Source organism: Callorhinus ursinus, unplaced genomic scaffold, assembly GCF_003265705.2.
Source record: "Callorhinus ursinus isolate GAN/ISIS: 27379988/994484 unplaced genomic scaffold, GSC_fseal_2.0 scaffold9, whole genome shotgun sequence".
NCBI lineage: Eukaryota > Metazoa > Chordata > Mammalia > Carnivora > Otariidae > Callorhinus > Callorhinus ursinus.
In genome coordinates, this window is record NW_027397071.1 from 48,191,015 (window position 1) to 48,209,906 (window position 18,892).

At 40.9% G+C, this 18,892-nt stretch overlaps 1 protein-coding gene across 6 annotated transcripts in view; it reads right to left on the bottom strand.

The window, feature by feature from the left end:
* Nucleotides 1-18,892, bottom strand: part of DNAJC6 (DnaJ heat shock protein family (Hsp40) member C6) — a 141,322-nt gene that overhangs the window by 31,493 nt on the left and 90,937 nt on the right. For all 6 annotated transcript variants that reach the window (XM_073896604.1, XM_025871902.2, XM_073896605.1 and 3 more), the window contains 8 exons: nt 16,571-16,721; nt 15,448-15,497; nt 15,191-15,339; nt 5,829-5,951; nt 4,296-4,429; nt 3,621-3,815; nt 2,169-2,286; nt 588-667 (listed from right to left, as the gene is read on the bottom strand). In XM_073896604.1, the coding sequence (XP_073752705.1) occupies nt 588-667; nt 2,169-2,286; nt 3,621-3,815; nt 4,296-4,429; nt 5,829-5,951; nt 15,191-15,339; nt 15,448-15,497; nt 16,571-16,721 (1,000 nt within the window). The remainder of the gene's footprint in view (nt 1-587; nt 668-2,168; nt 2,287-3,620; nt 3,816-4,295; nt 4,430-5,828; nt 5,952-15,190; nt 15,340-15,447; nt 15,498-16,570; nt 16,722-18,892) is intronic.

Sequence of the window (18,892 nt, forward strand, 5' to 3'; positions counted from 1 at the left end):
CCAGCCAGTATGCCTGGGTCAGGCCAAATCTGTTGTTAACATAATGAAACAGCCCCCAGCCGCCACCCTGAGCTCTTGAACGTCCACCCCTACCCTGACCCTATCCCCCTGGCTTCAGCCACCCTTCTGAGTTCCCAAGACCACACCATATTAAAGCAACTAAGGTTCGTACAGAGGGGTACCCTTCTTCAGGGCTATGGCCTGGCATCCTGTCTGAAGGGTCATCCCTCATATCTTACCACAGATTAAACTGCGTTCCTGGTTGAAAAACACGAAGGGATACACAGATGCAAAGGGTCACAGTATTGATACTTTGTTTCCACTTTGTTCAGTCTTGTTCCCTCACAGGGAATTTTAGACCTTTCTGTTTGAAGTCTTTGATCCTATTGTGTTCAAGACAAATTATACCCAATTGCAAGTTGTAAAAGGCAACCGGGCTCTCTGTGTTGCTAAGCTACACCCTAACAGTCCTGTAGCGCAGGATTCCAGGGGACGCTGCCGCACGGAGAAAATGAGCTTTGGGCACTTGGCTTCCAGCATTTCACAGCTGCTTGTATTGAAAGGGGTGTTCGGCAAGCAGTACTCACTTGGTGAACTTTAAAACTGTGGTTTCCAGTGGTATGAATCCAGTATGAAACTGAAGCTGGAATATCTGGGTGTTGGTCACCTAAAAATATAGGAGAGAAGCACATTACAATCAACCCATGAAGAGGGAATCGGATCAAAAGATTATATTTTGGGGAGCCATACACCTTCAACTGTTTCAACATCTGAGCCTTTGTTTACTATGAATACTAAGTGACCTTGCCGTTTGGTAATGGCCCGGTGTTATTTCCAGCCTCTCTTCCCCCATGAACTCTGCTTGGACAAACCATTTCTTCCTCCACTAATATCTCACGTTCTTGCACACTACCATACCTTGGCTCTTTCCATTCCTTCTACCCAGAATGCCCGTGCTCCAACCTGAGGAACTCGTCCTTCAAGGGCCACCTTACAAGGTCATATCCTCTCTATAGCCTTTCTGTAGCCACCACTGGCTAAAACAAACCACTCCCATTATGGCATCCCATCCCACCTCTACTGTGATAGTGGATATTCAGATATGTGGTGACTTTCTCCTGCTAGGCTAAGCTCCTGAAGGGCAGGGACACAGTCTTATTCTTGTCTGTCCTAAACCCCTAAGGTGATGACTGGCACAGAGTATGCACTTAGCAAATATTTGATGAATTAAAATACAAGTACTTATTACATTATTCATAATATCCAAGAAGAGGCAAGACCCAAATGTCCATCAACTGATGAAGAGATTAATGAAAAGTGATAGAGCCACAATGGAATATTATTTGGTCATACAAAGGAATGAAGTACTGATACATGATACAACATGGGTGAATTTCAGAAACACGCTAAGTGAAAGAAGCCAGTCTCAAAGGACCACATATTGTATGATTCCGTTTATATGAAATGTCCCAAATAGGCAAGTCTATAGAAACAGAAAGTAGATTAGTGGTTGCCCAGGAGATGGAAAAGGGGAATGGGCAGTGGCCGCTAACAAGTATAGGGTTTCTTCTGGGCATGACAAAGATGTTCTGGAATTATATAGTGGTGCTGCATAACCTTTTGAAAATACTAAACATAATTGTACTGTACACATTAAAAGAGTGAATTTTATGTTAATATGTGAATTTCATGGTAATAAAAAATTGAAAAAATATAATTACTTAATCCCACACCCTTCATAGAAATATCTCCTCTCACATTGATTCAAATGGGACACTATAAAAAAGGGCACAAGCTTCTAAAGAGCAAGGTTTGCTAGAAGCTCTAGGGCTGTCAGCTTCTGGCAAAGGCATCACGCCAAGGATGGGGCAAATCACCACCTTTCTGAGTCTCATTCCCTATAAAATAGGGAAATCGGTATAAGTAATCTTTAAAGGCTCTTTCTAATTCTAAAACTACAAGCCATTCAAACCCAAAGTGATGCAGAGAAAAGACTCCAAAAACTCCTTATATTAAGGGATGCCTGGCTGGCTCAGTCGGCAGAGCACAGAGTCATGAATTCAAGCTCCACAATGGGCATAGAGCTTACTTTAAAGAATAAGATACAATAAAATACTCCTAGTAAAAGCTCAGAAGAGTTTATGCCATGATTCTTCATGAAATCATACCTTAGCCTGTAGCCGGCTCCCAATGGTTGACCTCAAATGATACATGGAAACAACCACATCTCCTTGTACAGTGATGCTCAAGGGAATGAAGATTTTTCCATCTTGGACCCGGTATTCTCTTTAAACAGAAACAAAAATATACACTGCAAGAGTCCAATCTTGTATAATCACAAAGGTAGAGTCCTCTGTGGCTCTGGCCAAGGGACCTGTTGCCCAAGCCTAGACCCAAGAACCATTTCCTACCTTGAGCAGAGTCAGGAGCACAGCTGTGGATGCAAACTGGTTCTACCATGGGATGCTGTTGGTCTGATGCTAGGCCCTCTCTCTCCCTCCATCCCATCTGGACTTCCAGATAAATTGACTGCCCATCCCTACTTTGCAGATCTCATAAACCTCAAGTACACCTAGCTCTGATGTATTTGTCATTTCCTAACTTTAAATGAATAGTTAAAGCAGGGACAGAGGGAACAAAAATATCCAACCAAGATCATAATGCCATGCTCTATGAGGGTCTTGGATACCAATCCCCAAATTCAACCTATTCCAAATTAACTTCATCTTTTTTTAAAGATTTTATTTATTTGTCAGAGCGAGAGAGAGTGAGAGAGAGAGAGTGAGCGCATGAGCAAGGGGGAGCGCCAGGCTGAGCAAGGAGCTCCTGCTGAGCAAGGAGCCCGATGTGGGACTCGACTCCTGGACCCTGAGATCATGACCTGAGCCAAAGGCAGGTGCTTAACAGACTGAGCCGCCCAGGTGTCCCAAACTAACTTCATTTTATGTTACCATCCACTCCCTGCTCTCCACACTTCCTAACACCTCCCACTGGCACCTGCTCTTTATTGTGGATTCTATAACTTCTTTAATCACATCACCATCTACCTCATTGCTCATCCAGAAACTTCGTTCATCCCTGATTCTTCCCTCATCCTCACCAAATCTCATCAAGGTCATTTCTTTCTTAAATGTGCAGGTCCTCAGTCCCCATCACTGTCTTAACCCTCATTATAGCTCACGTTAGTCCCTTACTTGTGTCTCCATTTGAGAAGGAGTTATAGCATCTCTTGACTTACTTGTGCTTTTCTAACCTACATATAACTTTGTTTTTTAGTATCAGTCATGTCACAATAATGCAGTCCTCACAGGAAGAATATGATCCAGCTTATATAAGAATTGAGCAATTCACAAGAAGAAGTGAAAAAAAGTATCATGACTGGGGTGCCTGGGTGGCTCAGTCGGTTAAGAGTCTGTCTTTGGCTCAGGTCACGATCTCAGGGTCCTGGGATTGAGTCCCACATCAGGCTCCCTGCTCAGCGGGGAGCCTGCTTCTCCTTCTCCCTCTACCCTTCCCCGCCCCACTTGTACTCGCTCTCTTGTGTGCTCTCTCTCTCTCAAATAAATAAAATCTTAAAAAAAAAGAAAAGTATCAAAAAAAAGAAAAGCATCATAACTTACTTCATTCGTTCAAAATCTGCACAGGTTGTATATATTTTGGTTTCTCCAATCAATACATCACAGTAAGGACGACATCCATTTCTCTGTTTGTTAAAAAAAGGAACTGGACTGACAGTGATGGACTTAATGGTGAGAGGCTTGAAGTGAGGGCGGTAGGGTTTGTCTGCTAGGAGGTCACACATATAGCCCAGGTATCTGAAACAGAAGATTGACATTCTGTTGGTGTCTAGCACACCAGAAGAAAGAAGCAATCAATCTTTGCTATGAAGTCTGTTCTTGTAAATAACTAATTTATAATAACCATTTAATGTGATAATTTCTTAAACATTAACTACCAAAAAAGGAAGTTGCCATTTAGGAAAGCTTTCATCTAGTGACATTACTATATTTCCCCGAAAGAACTGATAAAAGGGTATTTATTAAGTGAAAAAGCTTATGGGAACCTTATACTAGCTCGATATTTGCACATCTATTCCTATTTGATCTATCAGATTCAATTTATCAGCTAAAGGCTGGCTCTAGAAAAATTTTAGGGTTTATCAAAAAAGGAGAGGCAATTTAAATAAGAGAAAAGAAGAAACTGTGACTAATGGGAATATAATAAGTCAATTACCTAGAAAGGGTTTTCCTTTTTTTAAAAACATCTGGGCCTACCTTGCATCTAGCTTACTTTACCTCCTGTGGGATGGTGACAGTCCGATTCCGGGTCGCTTTGCGTATAACAATCGCACGGCCGGGCCAGGAGTGGAGTAGAGATTACAGAAAATGAACATAGCACCAACCAGAATTGACGACGCTGCCCGTCCATCCTGCCAAGGAAGATACATAAACCTGTCACAAACACGGTCCAATCAGCCACTCACCACCGAGAATGGCTATACTTGCAGTTAAAAGAGGGGAGACAGAGGGAGAATTCCTCTTTTTTTTTTTTAAAGATTTTTTTTATTTATTTGTTTTAGAGAGAGAGGGAATGAGAGATAGAAAGCACGAGAGGGAAGAGGGTCAGAGGGAGAAGCAGACTCCCTGCTAAGCAGGAAGCCCGATGTGGGACTCGATCCCGGGACTCCAGGATCATGACCTGAGCCGAAGGCAGTCGATTAACCAACTGAGCCACCCAGGCGCCGGGAGAATTCCTCTTAACAGAATGATTTTCAGTTCAAAACTGTGCGCCTGAAAACCAAACTCTGTCCCAGCTCTTCAAATCACAAAGCAGCAAGAAAGACTTATTCTTAGGGCAAAATTAACTCTCTTCTAACCTAAAAAACCAAGCAACATAAATTTGATTTGCATATATTTACTGAAAAATAATCTAATCTTCAAAGTAACTTTGGACTTGTAGGATCAGAACTAGTAGTTGAGGTCTCTTGATTGCAGGCCAGAGGTAGAGTTGACAGATTAGGTAAATACTGCTTTTGGAATAAGCTATGTATAGATTTATGCTCAGACTCCACTTGTGTGTCCATTTGTTCATGTATGCAATCACTGATTCCAAACCTTCATACCTGGGTACAAAGGTAAAGAAGACACAGTTCTTGCCTGCAACATGCTTACAGTCTAGTAGGAAAACAGGCAGGTCACCAGATTATGAGGATGCCACAGAGGACATTTAGATATACAATGGGAATGTCCATACTGTGAAAATACTCACGAGTCAGAAAGATTTTGCCAGAGCTGAGTTTTAAATGATAGGTAAGAAACCACCAGAGAAGAGCTGGGGAAAGGGACTCTAAGGAGTCAGGGATCAAAAGAGTCATCAGTCCCAAAGGAATTGCTGTCACATATAATCAATCTATACTTACAAGGGCAGAGGGGTCTTCTTATTTCATTTTTATTCAAGCACAAAAAGAAATGATAAGTATTCCAATGTGTTTATCAACTTTATTCACACAGAAATCAATGGTATTTTTGCCTACATACCCACAGTCCTTGTTTCTACCTCTTTTATAATACTCAGCACATTCTAGAGGTCCTGTGTTATGTGTATGTATCTGCCTCTCTCAAGAGTACTCAAGCTTTAAGGCAAGAATAATAAATTCCTCCCTCGTTTTTATATCCCTCACATTAACTAGTTCCTAAGTAGGGATTCAATAAATGCTTAATCTGTTTAAATGTTACCTGTCCACCAGTCTGTATAGAGCCAGGTGTATTTGGCCAAACCAAACCCACCTACCACAAATGACAGCAACAACAACAATAAAGGTTACTCACCAAGCAGTGGACAACACAGACGTTTTTGGGATTCTGTAGTAGCCAATTATACATATTCCGACACACAGCAAAAAGGTTGTGCAGACTGGGGGCCTGCCTGATGGGCCAACTGCACTCTGAGACCTAAGGGAACAGAGCATGAAGGAAATGAATTCCCCAAGCGACCCCTCTCCATAAGGAGCTATCACACCAAACAACTTCTGGAATATGATACCACATTCTCTTTTAATATAGACAGGAAGAGATGGGAACAGGGTCCAAACACAGAAGAGTTGTTTAATATAACAATTTCTTAATTAAAAAAATTCCATTCCAGTAAAGGTATCAAAACACACATTTTGAAGTACGTTTTAAATAAAAATGGACCATTTAGGGGTACCTGGGTGGCTCAGTCAGTCAAGCGACCAATTCTTGATCTCAGCTCAGGTCATGATCTCAGGGTCATGAGATCAAGCCCTGCACTGGGCTCTGCGCTCAGCATGGAGTCTGCTTGAGAGTCTCTCTTTCCCTCTCCCTCTGCCCTCTCCCCCACCCCACTCTCTTACCCCCATGTGTACATGCACATGCATGCACAATCTCTCTCTAAAAAAATAAAATAGACCATTTAAACTATATATTTGGATTTTTTTATTCTGTGAGGTTGCATTTAATTTCTACTAAGTATAAAATGTTTTGACCTGCCTATTAGATACTTAATTATAGTATTACCTTATAAATTCTGCATTATCCCTAATTTTACCCCAGTTCTCATGAGAACATGAAAAGAGCTGCAGAGTGAATCAAAGGTACCCTTGGTTCAGAGCTCTTATTTCTTTCTGTCTTAATGAGAGAACTCACAACTCCATGAGGGCAATCCTTGATATTTTCATTCATCTAACACACGTGTTCATCTAACCCATTACAGAGCATTGACTATGTTCCTGGAATTCTATCTGACTCTGAGCTGTACCACAATCATACAAGTCAGGTATTAATGTGATCCCCATTCTACAGATGAGAAAACTGACTCACAGAGGCTGCCTTGTCTAAAGTCATACTGCCAGGGGCACCTGGGTGGCTCAGTTGTTAAGCGTCTGCCTTCGGCTCAGGTCATGATCCCAGGGTCCTGGGATCAAGCCCCCACATCGGGCTCCCTGCTCAGTGGGAAGCCTGCTTCTCCCTCTCCCACTTCCTCTGCTTGTGTTCCCTCTCTCACTGTGTTTCTCTGTCAAATAAATAAATAAAATCTGAAAAATAAATAAATAAATAAATAAATAAATAAAAATAAATAAAGTAATACTGCCGGTCAGTACCAGCAGTACAACCCAGGTCTTCTGAATATAAATCACTGGGCAACAATAGTATACTGGTAGAGATTATCATTTGCTCAAAATATTAGGCATGAACCCCAATTGATTAGATACTTACTGATTTAGGTAATCAAAATAAGAAGAATTTTAGACTTGGGCAAACTTTGTGACCTCTTTTAGCCTTTCTTCCTTCGTAAAATGTGGTGAGTGGTACCTACCTACCTACCTCACAGGGTGTGGTTACTACATGAGGATGTATTTTAAGGGCTCAGCTCAGTATCTGACACACACAAAGTGATTAAGAAATGTTAGCTATTGTGATCATTATTGTATCAGATAACTGCCAATGCAAAGCCCTGAGTTCAGATAAAGCCAGCTATGTTTGAATAAAATGAATGAAACCCTGTTTGGCAAGAAGGTAGACTGAAGGGCCACCAGATCATACAAGGCCTTGTTAGGAGCTGAGAGAATATTTAAGAAGGAGAATGACTCTCATCTGCATTTTCCAAAGATCTCTTAAGATCCAGTGTGGAGAATGGATGTGGATGCCATGTGAGTAGCTAGGGAGAGCAGTCAGGAGGCCGCTGAGGAATCAAAGTCAGGGATGATGGTGGCTTAGGCCAGGTGAGTGGCAGTGGAGTACAAAAAGACTCGAGGGATTCAAGAATTAGAGATGAAGTAGAACACCTGTGCATATACGACTTGGAGATTGATCATATGGGGGCAGTGAACGAGTGTGAAGGGGTATACTCAAGCCATGAGGGAGAAAGAGTCAAGGATGACTCCCAGATTTCCAGTCTGAATGGCTAGATAAAAGGATGACAGGTGCCATTGGCTGAGGTAGGGAATTCTGGAGAAAAACTAGGTTTTATATGGACGGTGTCACCAGAAAATACTCAGAAACACTACCACCACTGGCCTAAGAAAACCCAAATGTCTCAAATTCCTAATATTTAACAGTGGGGAGAGGGAGGCAGGAACAATCTATTTGGTTGCCCTTTTCTGGTAATCAGATAATCACTGTCAAAATATAAATGGGAAGTGATGTGTGGTCTCTTTAGAGGTGACATCCAAAAGCAAACACCTGGAGTTTCTCATTCTGGGGTTGCCAAGAAAGCCTATTCTTTTAGCTTAATTTGTAACATTTTTCTGTAAGATGATTATAGGGTAATGGCAGGGGACCTTTCAGGTACTCACTTCCCTATACCTTTTGGCAATGACAGGTGTGGTTTATTAAACAAGGTAGCTGAAATGCTTGACAGAGCTACCAAACAATCCAGGGCGACCCACTACTGGGCTTCTGTCAGATCCATATCAACTTGCCCCTTCCTACCCAACATAAATCAGGGCTGTTTCTGGCCCATTCTTTACACTCAAATGGATTCCCCACTGATGTGTTCTCAAGGAATGGAAATGATATATTGATTAAAAAAAAAAAAGAATAGTTGGGAAGATAAATTTTGCCATCAGAGAAATTGCAAAGTGTACATCTATACAAGCCGGTTCTTGTCTGCAATGTTTTTCTTCCCTTGGCAAATCTGTATTCATCCTTTAAAACCCAAGTTCAAGTGCTCTTTTGTCTCTGACAGTTTGTCGAACACCCACAGGCAGAAATCTTAGCTAACTTAGGTCTTCGTACCCATGCCCTTGTCCATTTTCATCTATGAAAGCTTTTATCAGTAGAGCAACATGGTTGAACCCATGGGCTGGGTTTTCACCTTTGCTTTACACTTACGACCTGATGGACATTTATCAAGTTACCGATCTCTCAGACCCTAGAATCTCTCGTGTGTAAAGTGAAAATGGACATTACAAGACTGTGAGGAGAATTAAGTAGCACAGCATAAGCACAGTGAGTGCCAGCTTATTGTCCAATTGTACTCAAATTAACTGTTTACATCTGTCTCCCCCTCTAGACACTAAGCCCCATGAGAAGGGACACCATAACTTATTCATTTGGTAACCCCAGAGTCGTGTCCCTGTGTTAGTTGAATGGCAGGTGCTCTGTAGGTATTTGCTGAGTGAATGAATGAGTGGAAGATCAAAGGAGTGAACCCCATTTGGCAATCACTTCTTGTACTAAGATTTGTCTACATGTATGATCTCGCAAGGAGGGAACAGGTGAATCAATTTTGTTGTTGTTTTAGGTTGCAATCATGTAAAATTATGAAAAAAAACCTGATTTTCCAGGCAGTATTTTTAAACCTCTTAGAAGCTGTCAACCATACAAACACTTTAAATGTCAATATCTGTAATGAGTCTCAGCTAAAAGTTGGCTAAATTGTTCCTAGCACAATAGGCTACAAGCTCCAGAATCATTAAATCAATCAAGTAAATAATATTAATTTAAAGTACTCCATAATTATATATTTACTTGATATATAATTATACACCATTAAGCAAACATACAATTAGAATTTTTTTAAAGCCTGTACTCTGTCTAAAAGGGAAAAAAAACATTAAGGCATAAACAAAACAAAACAAAAATGTTTTAAGGAATTCAATTACTGAAAGCTATTTTTGTAGCTCCCTGGAGTTCATAGGTTCATACAATAAGCACAATCCTTGGGCATGTGACACTTTGCGATGCGATCTCCAGTCTCTCTAAACACCTCCCAGAGCCATAAGCATCAGAAAACGCCATATGGATTACAGGCTGCCATGATACCACCCAGTGGGGACAGAAGCCAAAACAGCACCAGGGCTGGATGCCACTCCATTTTCATCTCTCCATCGCCCCAAGCATGAGATAAGATGGCTGAAGCCTCCCACCTGCTAAGCATAAGAGCAAAAGGTACTACAGAGAGTCAGACTCAAGAGCCATATCCAGTGTTTTAAGAATCTACTACACCATTTTTGGAAAACGGGAATTTCAGTCAATCATTTCTTGTGGCATTTTATTATTACTAACATTAATCGTAACTACCCCTTCCCAAATGCTTACTATAGGGCAGATACTGCTATCAAGTTTATTCCTTAGAGCAAACCTACAGAAAAAGTTTCTAAGTATTTGCAAGGTAGATATTGGTATTGTTATCTCTAATTTATATAGGAAAAAATGGTGATTTAACCAGGAAGAGGAACAGCTAAGATGTGAACCTAGGGTAATTTTTAAAGTTTAAAATTTGTGTATATGCTATAAATTTCATCTCAATAAAAAAATAATAGGGGCGCCTGGGTGGCTCAGTTGGTTAAGTGACTGCCTTCGGCTCAGGTCATGATCCCAGGGTCCTGGGATCGAGCCCCGCATCGGGCTCCCTGCTCGGCGGGAAGCCTGCTTCTCCCTCTCCCACTCCCCCTGCTTGTGTTCCCTCTCTTTCTGTCTCTCTCTCTCTCTGTCAATTAAATAAATAAAATCTTTAAGATAAATAAATAAATTAAATAAATAAATAAATAATAAAAAGTAATAATAATAAGAGTTGTGTACTTTCTATTCTATCACACTGTCTGATGGTTGATTATTAACTGCAATTCCATCTTACATTTGTGGGGTGGTTATGGCTTCAAGTGATGGCTATATTTTCTAAGGTGAAGATATTCAATTCACTGAAGCCTACAGAACTCTAGTGTGGGGATCCCTGGCCCTCTGGTTTCTAGGACAGGGTTGTTTGTTTTTTTTTTTTCCTACCCCATTATTTCCTATCCTTATACTGAAGCCTGGTGGCAGAGGGAAAGATGAAGTAGAAGCTTCAAAGTCACTCCTCTAAGGCCAATCCTCCTCACCAACCAATGAACTAAAGCCAAAATACCTGGGAGCTATGGTGATCTCTTTGGTGAGCTCTGGAAGGAAAAGGAAAATGAATAAAGGGAAAAAAAAGATCGACCTTTAAGAAGTTCAAGTTGATAGAATATTTCCCTCAAATCAATTTGTTCTCAAAAGGGAAAAAATCCTACAAGATGGTGTAGTTTAGAAACAGTCAAAATGAAGAAAGTTTCTAAAGGAACCTGGATTGTTTATTATTATTATTATTATTATTATTATTATTATTATTATTATCATCTATGCTCCTCTCAGGGCTCCTTCAGCATACTTTTCTTCCTGGCTGAACAGGGGAAGAAAGACACTCAGAGTGGCAGTGGAGAGCTATCAGCATGTAAGAACTTTAGGGCCAGGCTCAACTTAGGGGACATTCATTCAGTTTTCCATTTCTTGCCAACAGTAATGTGTAAAGCGGTGGTCCCTGATATTCTGAGGAGAGCTGTAAATGTGTGCAGAAGGTGAACCAGTGTACACGCCCCCACAGAGTGGATGGGTACGGTGTTTATTTGGGAGATGCTAGAAAAGGTATGGGATAGACAGTGGTGATGGTTACACAGCACTGTGAATGTGTTCAATGTCACCAAACTGTATTCTTACCAGTGGTTGAAATGCTATATGTTTACATCATGTATAGCTTACTGCCAAAAAAGAAAGGAAGGAAGGAAAGAAGGGAAGGAGGGAGGGAGGGAAGGGAAGGGAGAAAGGAATGGAAGAGACGGTTAAACTCTCTGAAGTCCATCCATGGATCTAAATACACAGTAGACCTGCATTTCTTTAACTCAGATTAGGAACACCTGGTTTAGATAATGCATCTTATTGGTCTCCAGGACTTTACTGTCAACACTGGTCATTTTTATTTCCTCAAGGTGGAAACTGGCTACGAAGAGTAAGAAAACTGCTGTTCAATACCTCTTGGGCAGTTCTGAGTAGGTATTCTAGCACCTCACCTTGAAAGCGGGGCAATCTGCCAAGTATTGTTTTGAGTTGGGGCCTCTGTTAAAATGGAGACCAAATATAAGTCCTATTCTAACATTCTGTTATACGTGCAAATACTAAGAAAACTGCTAGTTGATGATTTCATATGATTCTTATCAAACCATGTGGCTTCTAAGCATAAAAGCTATTCACGATACAAAAGGACTCCCCTCAGCAAAGTGAAATCTTCCTGCAAACAGCCTGTCTCTGCCACCACCACCCATATCCCCAAACACAACACACAATAAAAATAAAGTGACTGGGAGTCTATAAATAAAACCAGTCTCATGTTTGGTCTTTTCCAATCCTGGAATTTATGGAAGACTCTGCCATCTACATTAATTTTTTAAAAGTTTTTAAAAAGATTTTATTTTTAAGTAATCTCTACACCCAATGTGGGGCTTGAACTTAAAACCCTGAGATCAAGAGTCACATGCTCTACCGACTGAGTCAGCCAGGCACCCCATGCCATCTATATTTATTAAAATAAGATTTAATTGCAGACCTAGCACTCTACGGTCCTGGAAGGAGGAAGAAATAGTTCTAGCCCTCGTGCACTGGAAGATGAGAACCAAAAAAACTTCCCTAAGTAATGCAACAATGAGATGTAAATCAATTTGCAGCATTAGTGCTGGGGAAAGAAAGGACTGGAGGCTTGACAAGAGATGTAGCCAAATCCAAAACAGAGCTTAAGATGAAAATACTAAGGTTTGGGGACTGTCTTCCTGAAATGCAACCGAGGACAGACAGCTAGTTAGGTCAGAGGGTCCAGCTGAATTCTGCCACGTTCTGGAACTGTCTGGGAGGGGCTGGAGATGTAGTGCAAGCCTGTGTTTTAGAGAAAAGAACTGGAAAAGCCTTGTGGGTAGCATATTGAAATCCCCCCCTTTAGCAAAGTTAAGGCTGTTAGAAGGGTTACAGAGGTGTGGCATGAGGGACTCTTAGGGAGAGGGAGCAGCTCATGCAAAGAGACAGTGTCTGTCTCTCCTGGTTGGAGAATGGGGTTTTTTAGGCAGTGGAGAACAGTGAAAAATGAAGCTGGAGAGGCAGGAAGAGGCCAGATCATGAGGAGTTCTGTAAGATACATTCTACAATTTGCACAGAGATGAATAACCCCATTCCTTTCACTTACATTCATAAGTAATCAAGATTTACTCATGCTTCAAGGTCCAGCTCTCACTGCTGTCTCCTTTCCCTAAACTCCCTCAGTAGGGATTGTAAATATTATTTGCATTTGTCTCTAGCATGTTTTGGCTTCTCTTTCCAGGCAGGCTTAAGTGTCTTGAGAAAAAGAACCAAACATTTATTTTATATCTATGTGTTTAACAATTCTTCGCACATTCATTCTTCTGAGAAACATGTATTAGCCATGCCAGGCACTGTTCTAGGGGGCAAATAAAATAAACATACCTCCTGCTCTTCTAGGGCAAACGAGAGCAGCCCAGGACAGATGTTCAGTATGTAAGTCCTGGTCTTGTGGTAAGACTGTTAAGACTGGTCACAAAACATGTAGTTATACTAATAGGTGCCTTTCTTTAAATATCTTTGTTTTTACAAATATTACACAAAGAGACATCTTCATCTGTATGAATACTTCTATAATGATATATCTTTATTTACTTTCAGAGTGAAATTTTTCCAGACTATTAGAGATATTTCAAGATCAAATAAAATTTCTATGAAATACTGTAGAGGATGTTCCATAGTCCTTTAGTATGAAAATGATGGCTGAGTCTCCAAACAAGAAAAAAAATCAAAAGACTGGCATCCAAGTTAGAAACAGAATATCTACCCACATTTTTGTTTGATGTTAATTCACTTGTTCTGAATTAGGTAATAGATGGAAAAAGAGTTGGAAAGGCAGTTAATTATAGGGAATTTAAAAGAGCTGCATTTAAAATCTCCATTACAGAATGGCAATTTAGACCCCACTGCTTCAGAATGGTTTTATCATGCTTCTCAAGAGTGGTCCCCAGGGCAACCGCAGGAATAGCATCCAGATAGCTGTTAGCACCCACTCTCCTGTCCTGCTCAATCAGAAATTCAGGGCCTGGGTGTTTGACTAGCACTCCAGGTGGTTTTGTTGCTCACGAAATTTGAGAACCACTGGGTTTCCTCTAGCCTATTCCAGGAACACTCAGAGAAAAGAAAGTCCTTAGCAAAACTCTCCCTTATCTTATTGAACATTAAGGCAGGTAGAGGTCTTAGAGAACACAGAAACCAAACTTTTTGTATTTTTCACAGATCCAGAAGCCAAAATCCAAAGATTATCAATGGCAATGGAAATTTGAAGCAAAACGTGTACCAGCATCAAAGCTGAGATCCTGGATACACAGCATGGACAACCAGCTATCATTTTGCTTATTTGAAATCAATTCTCACTTATAAAGTGTCCATTGTATAGAAAATCCTTTCTATTTATTAATAGACTCAGATGTAGTTACAAAACCAATCATATCTAAGGCTAAATCAAAATATTTGAAGATGTTCTTGAGAGAGAAAAAGGCTTCATTTAGTGAGTCAATCAAGAATTCTGTGGCCAAAATACCAAACTCCACATCAGATTCAAACCTAAGCCATCACTTGTGGCTTCACCAGCCAGAAAGTAGGAATATTTCTCTGTCTCGTTCAAAAAGATCCTTAGGAGAATAAGCCAGCTTTTCCCAGTAATATTGTCAGCCCAGAGTAATAGTTAAGAACACAAGCCTGAGACCACCTACTAGTGGTACAGTCTTGGGCAAGTCACCTTACTTCTCTGTGTCCCAGGTCTCCAGCTACCTCAGAAGACAGTGTAAAAGCTCCAAGTATTAGTAACAGTATTACCACACCTACAGTATGGACTGTCTGTGTGCTGTCCTCTACCCATGAAAGAAGCACCTTTACTGAATGTCAGAGAGCTATTTCCAAGAACACTGGTGTCTGTACTGGTCTAGCGGCGCTGTTTCATCATGATGCCCAAGTAGCAACAAGCAAGGGTTAAAGGCATAATTAGTGCTACAGATAAGGGTCACCAACCGCCCTACATGGCAGTTCAATCTCCAGCTGAGCCTCAAAGCAACGTGCCTCAACAACTGAGCAACCAGCCATAGTGATTTGAGACCACAAATTATATGGTATCTCATTGACAAATAAACTTTCCTGCAAATGTCCTCACCCAAGGAAAATCTTCAAGATATTTTCATAACAGCTTAATAAATACTCCGTGGCTAGAAGCATCCAGAGTATACAGTTAATTAGCTTTGTGTGTCTGAGGACCAGGGCTTTGAGGACAGCTCTTAAAGGGAAAAATACCCTGTTATGTCTTCAAATCATGTGATACCAGTGTTAAAATTCCTTACCCTGCTGTGAAACTTGGCAGTTCGATAAGACTTGGGTGACAGATTGTACACCGTGTAGTGGTCAAGATGTCTGGAATCCAAAAAGCTTCGGATGTCATCAACCTGATTCCTGAATCCTATGTCAACATTGTCCAGAGGAAAGGACATCACTAGGAGGGATCACAGAGAGAGAGAGAGAGGTTAAACAGGCTTGCTATTGCCATGGGCAGACACTGCAAGCTGAGCTATTGAGCAGCTATTAAATATGAGAAACTTACCAATAATTCTGGAGGTAACATAAGTGAAGTCTAAATCTCCCTTCGTGTAGCTAAAAGCAAGACAGAAAAGGGTGCTCATTAAAATGATCCAAATATGCCAGGATTCCCCTCTCTCAATCACTTGCCCATTATGACTTGGACACTTCCATCCAGTAGACATTTAAACTTCCCTCAAGGCCTTCTCTCTAACAAAGAACAATCATTGAGAAAAGCAACCCACACCCTCAGGAGCATGAATCTACCACTCTGATATACCCCAATACCTTTTGTAGATGACACTTCATGAACAGAATCAATCTCAGAACAGGAAACACTGCTCATTCATTAACATGGATTATTCCAGCCTCTTTGCCTACGTGTGAATTATCTCCTGTAAGTGTGAGCAGCTAGGGGGTAAGGAAGGAAGTGATGGAGAAATAAGGAACATCCTTTCTCTGCCTGCCAGGTCCTAGCTGGGGATTGCAGGTTAAGGGATAAATCTTTGGACAAAGATTAAAATGCTGATTAATATTTTGGATTTGACATGTGAATTTATGATTCAAAACTGTATACTCTAACTACTTTTAAAGTGACCCTAGAATTTTCTAATACCTACAAATAAAAAATAGAATTCGCATGGCCTGCTTGTAAGAATTTTCATATATTAGAAGGGTAGAAAATTTCCTCCACTAAACAAGGTCTGAAGGATTATTAAGATACAAAAAACAATTGTTTCAATTATAATCCATGAGTATCACTTTTTCAGCTTGCATGTGCATTACTATCTCATTTAATTCTCAAACCAACCAGGGATGTGAATCCTATCAGAGTATAAAAATCAAGCTCAGAGAGGCTAAGTTGCCTAGGTCACATGGTTAACAAGGGCAGACAAGGCATGAGAACCCAGGATGCTGGATTCACAAGGCAGGGACGGCAACCACTATATTTTAACATAACACTCTATAAGGCCTCTGAGCCTGTGCTTGTCGCTTCTGAAGGCTTCAATGACATTGCTTGGTTGATCAGATTCCAGGCAATTATATCACACAATTGTCAGTCCTTGAGCCAGAAAAGCAGCTGGCAGGTAACCAGATCCTTGAGGGGCATGGAGGTCCATTAACTCAGTTGGGAAGAATGAGCATACCTCGTAACAGACTGGATGACCCTGGAAGATGTGTCTTTGAGGGTATCTTTCAGGTTGTCCTTCAGGTTACTGAAGAGCCGCCCTGCACCCCCTTTCACCATGTCAAAGAGACCTCCCCCGTAGCTGGGCTCCATGTCTGGAGATGAGGCACCTGCCAATGCAAAACAGAAGTGGAGGTGATCTACAGACGACACAGTCTCTCCTCATCCCTAAAACATGCAGACCGGACCAGACACCCCTGGAAGTGATGCCCACTCTCAAAACTTACTGACTCTGGGTTCTGGCAGTGCTGCAGGGCCTCAGAGACCCAGGGAAGTGCCTCACTGTCTCAGGCACAGAAAGCTCGCAGGGCTATAGCCATGACCCACAGGCGCCCGCTGAGCCCTTAAAATGTGGCTAGTCCAAATAGAGATGTGTTGTGAGTATGAAATACACAACAAATTCCAAAGATGGCACACACACACACACACAAAAAAAATGTAAAAGATCTCGTTAATACTTTTTACATTGATTACATGTTGAAATGACAGTATTTTGGATATACTGAATTGAATAGACAATACTATTAATTTCACCTGCCCCTTTTTATTTTTTAATGTGACTACTAGAACAATTTAAATTGTACATGTGGCCCGCATTATACTTCTTTCGGACAGTGCCACATCAGAGGAAGAGCAGCTTAGAAGTGGGTCCCGGGGCCTTCTCTGCCCTTAGATGGAGCTGACTGTGTTAGAAGACTCATCCCATGGCTATCCCTCCAAGTCATTCTTCACTTCCATCATAGAAAATAGTTTCTCCAGGGCCTTTATAATGGTTTTTAGGATGCATGGTGATCATCAGTGTTAATTGTCAAGTATTCTGGTTTCCTTCCTCACAGATTCACAAAATGGTACTTTCTGGCCCCTTGTGGTTAGCTCTAGCCAAGTTTCTCCATCTTGGCACTATTGACATTTAAGGCCAACTACTTCTTTGCTGTGGCGGGGTTGGGGGGGCGCTGCCCTCTGCACTGTAGGGTATTAAAGCAGCATCCCTGGCCCCTAGTTACTAGATAGCACCACTAGCACCCCACTTCCACCAGCTGTGACAATCCAAATTGTCTCCAGAGATTGGTACGTATCCCTGGGGGGGGGAGGGGCAAAATTACCCCCAGTTGAAAACCACTGCTCTAGTCTATGATATGTGATGATATGTGTGTGGAGGTATTGTGTGTCACTTTCAGGATAGAGCATTTAACTGTGAGTATGAAACTCTCCTTAGTTCTTATTCACTCTCTGTGTCTCTGTCTCTCTCTCTCTCTTTGCGCTAGCAACTGGCAGGGTTTGAGATCATGGCTGTACTCTGGGGTCCTGGAGTAAGAAGCTGTGTAGCACAGCTCCCAGCTGACTTCAGATGAATATATAACACGAGTGACCAATAACTCTTTATTATTAGAAATGCCCCCATTCCCACTGTGGGAATGTTCCTTACCACAGCACAACTCTGCTTATAAAAGTTGATACAGTAAGAAAGTAGGAACCTGTGTAGAGGAGGCTAGTGTGAACAATGGCTGGGTAGTCTATTCAGCCTAGCAGTCAAGAGCATGAGTCATCCTCACCTGGGCTCTGGCCAGCCTTGCTACTCCTAACTGTGTGACCTTGGGAAGTAACTGTCTTCATAAGCCTCTTCCTAACTCTAAAATTGGGATAAAAATAGTGCCTTCTTCATAGGGAAAGATAAAATGAGTGCATATAAAATGATTAGTAGAGTACCTAATATATCTAGGGGTCAATAGATTGTAGCTAACTATTATTATGCCACATCCTGAAATTCCTATGTTGATATTTTCAATCTTTGTTCACTTTTCAACTATATGATGACATCTCTTCTTTTTTAAAAATTACAATATTTATAATGCACTTTAAAATATGTTAAGATAGATCTCATGTTAAGTGTTCTTCTCAAAAAAAGAAACTACAAAGGAGCACAAGAAGATTTTTAGAGGTTGTGGTAATAGCATCATAAGTATATGCATATGTTTGAAGTCATCAGAATGTATAATTAAATGTGTGTAATTTTTGCATATCAATTATACCTCAATAAAGCTAAAAAAATAAATTGTAAGAAAAAGGAAAGTTGGAGGAGGAATCTATAGATTAAAATGTCTTAAAAGACAAGTCAACCAAGCAGAATGTGTGGATCTTGTTTGGAACTTAATCCAAACAAACTATAAAAAATTAATCACATTTATGGGACAACTGGAATTTGAGCACTTACTGAGTATTTGACATTAAGGATTTATTGTTACTTTTTTAGGAGTAATAACGATATTGTAGTTACGTTCAA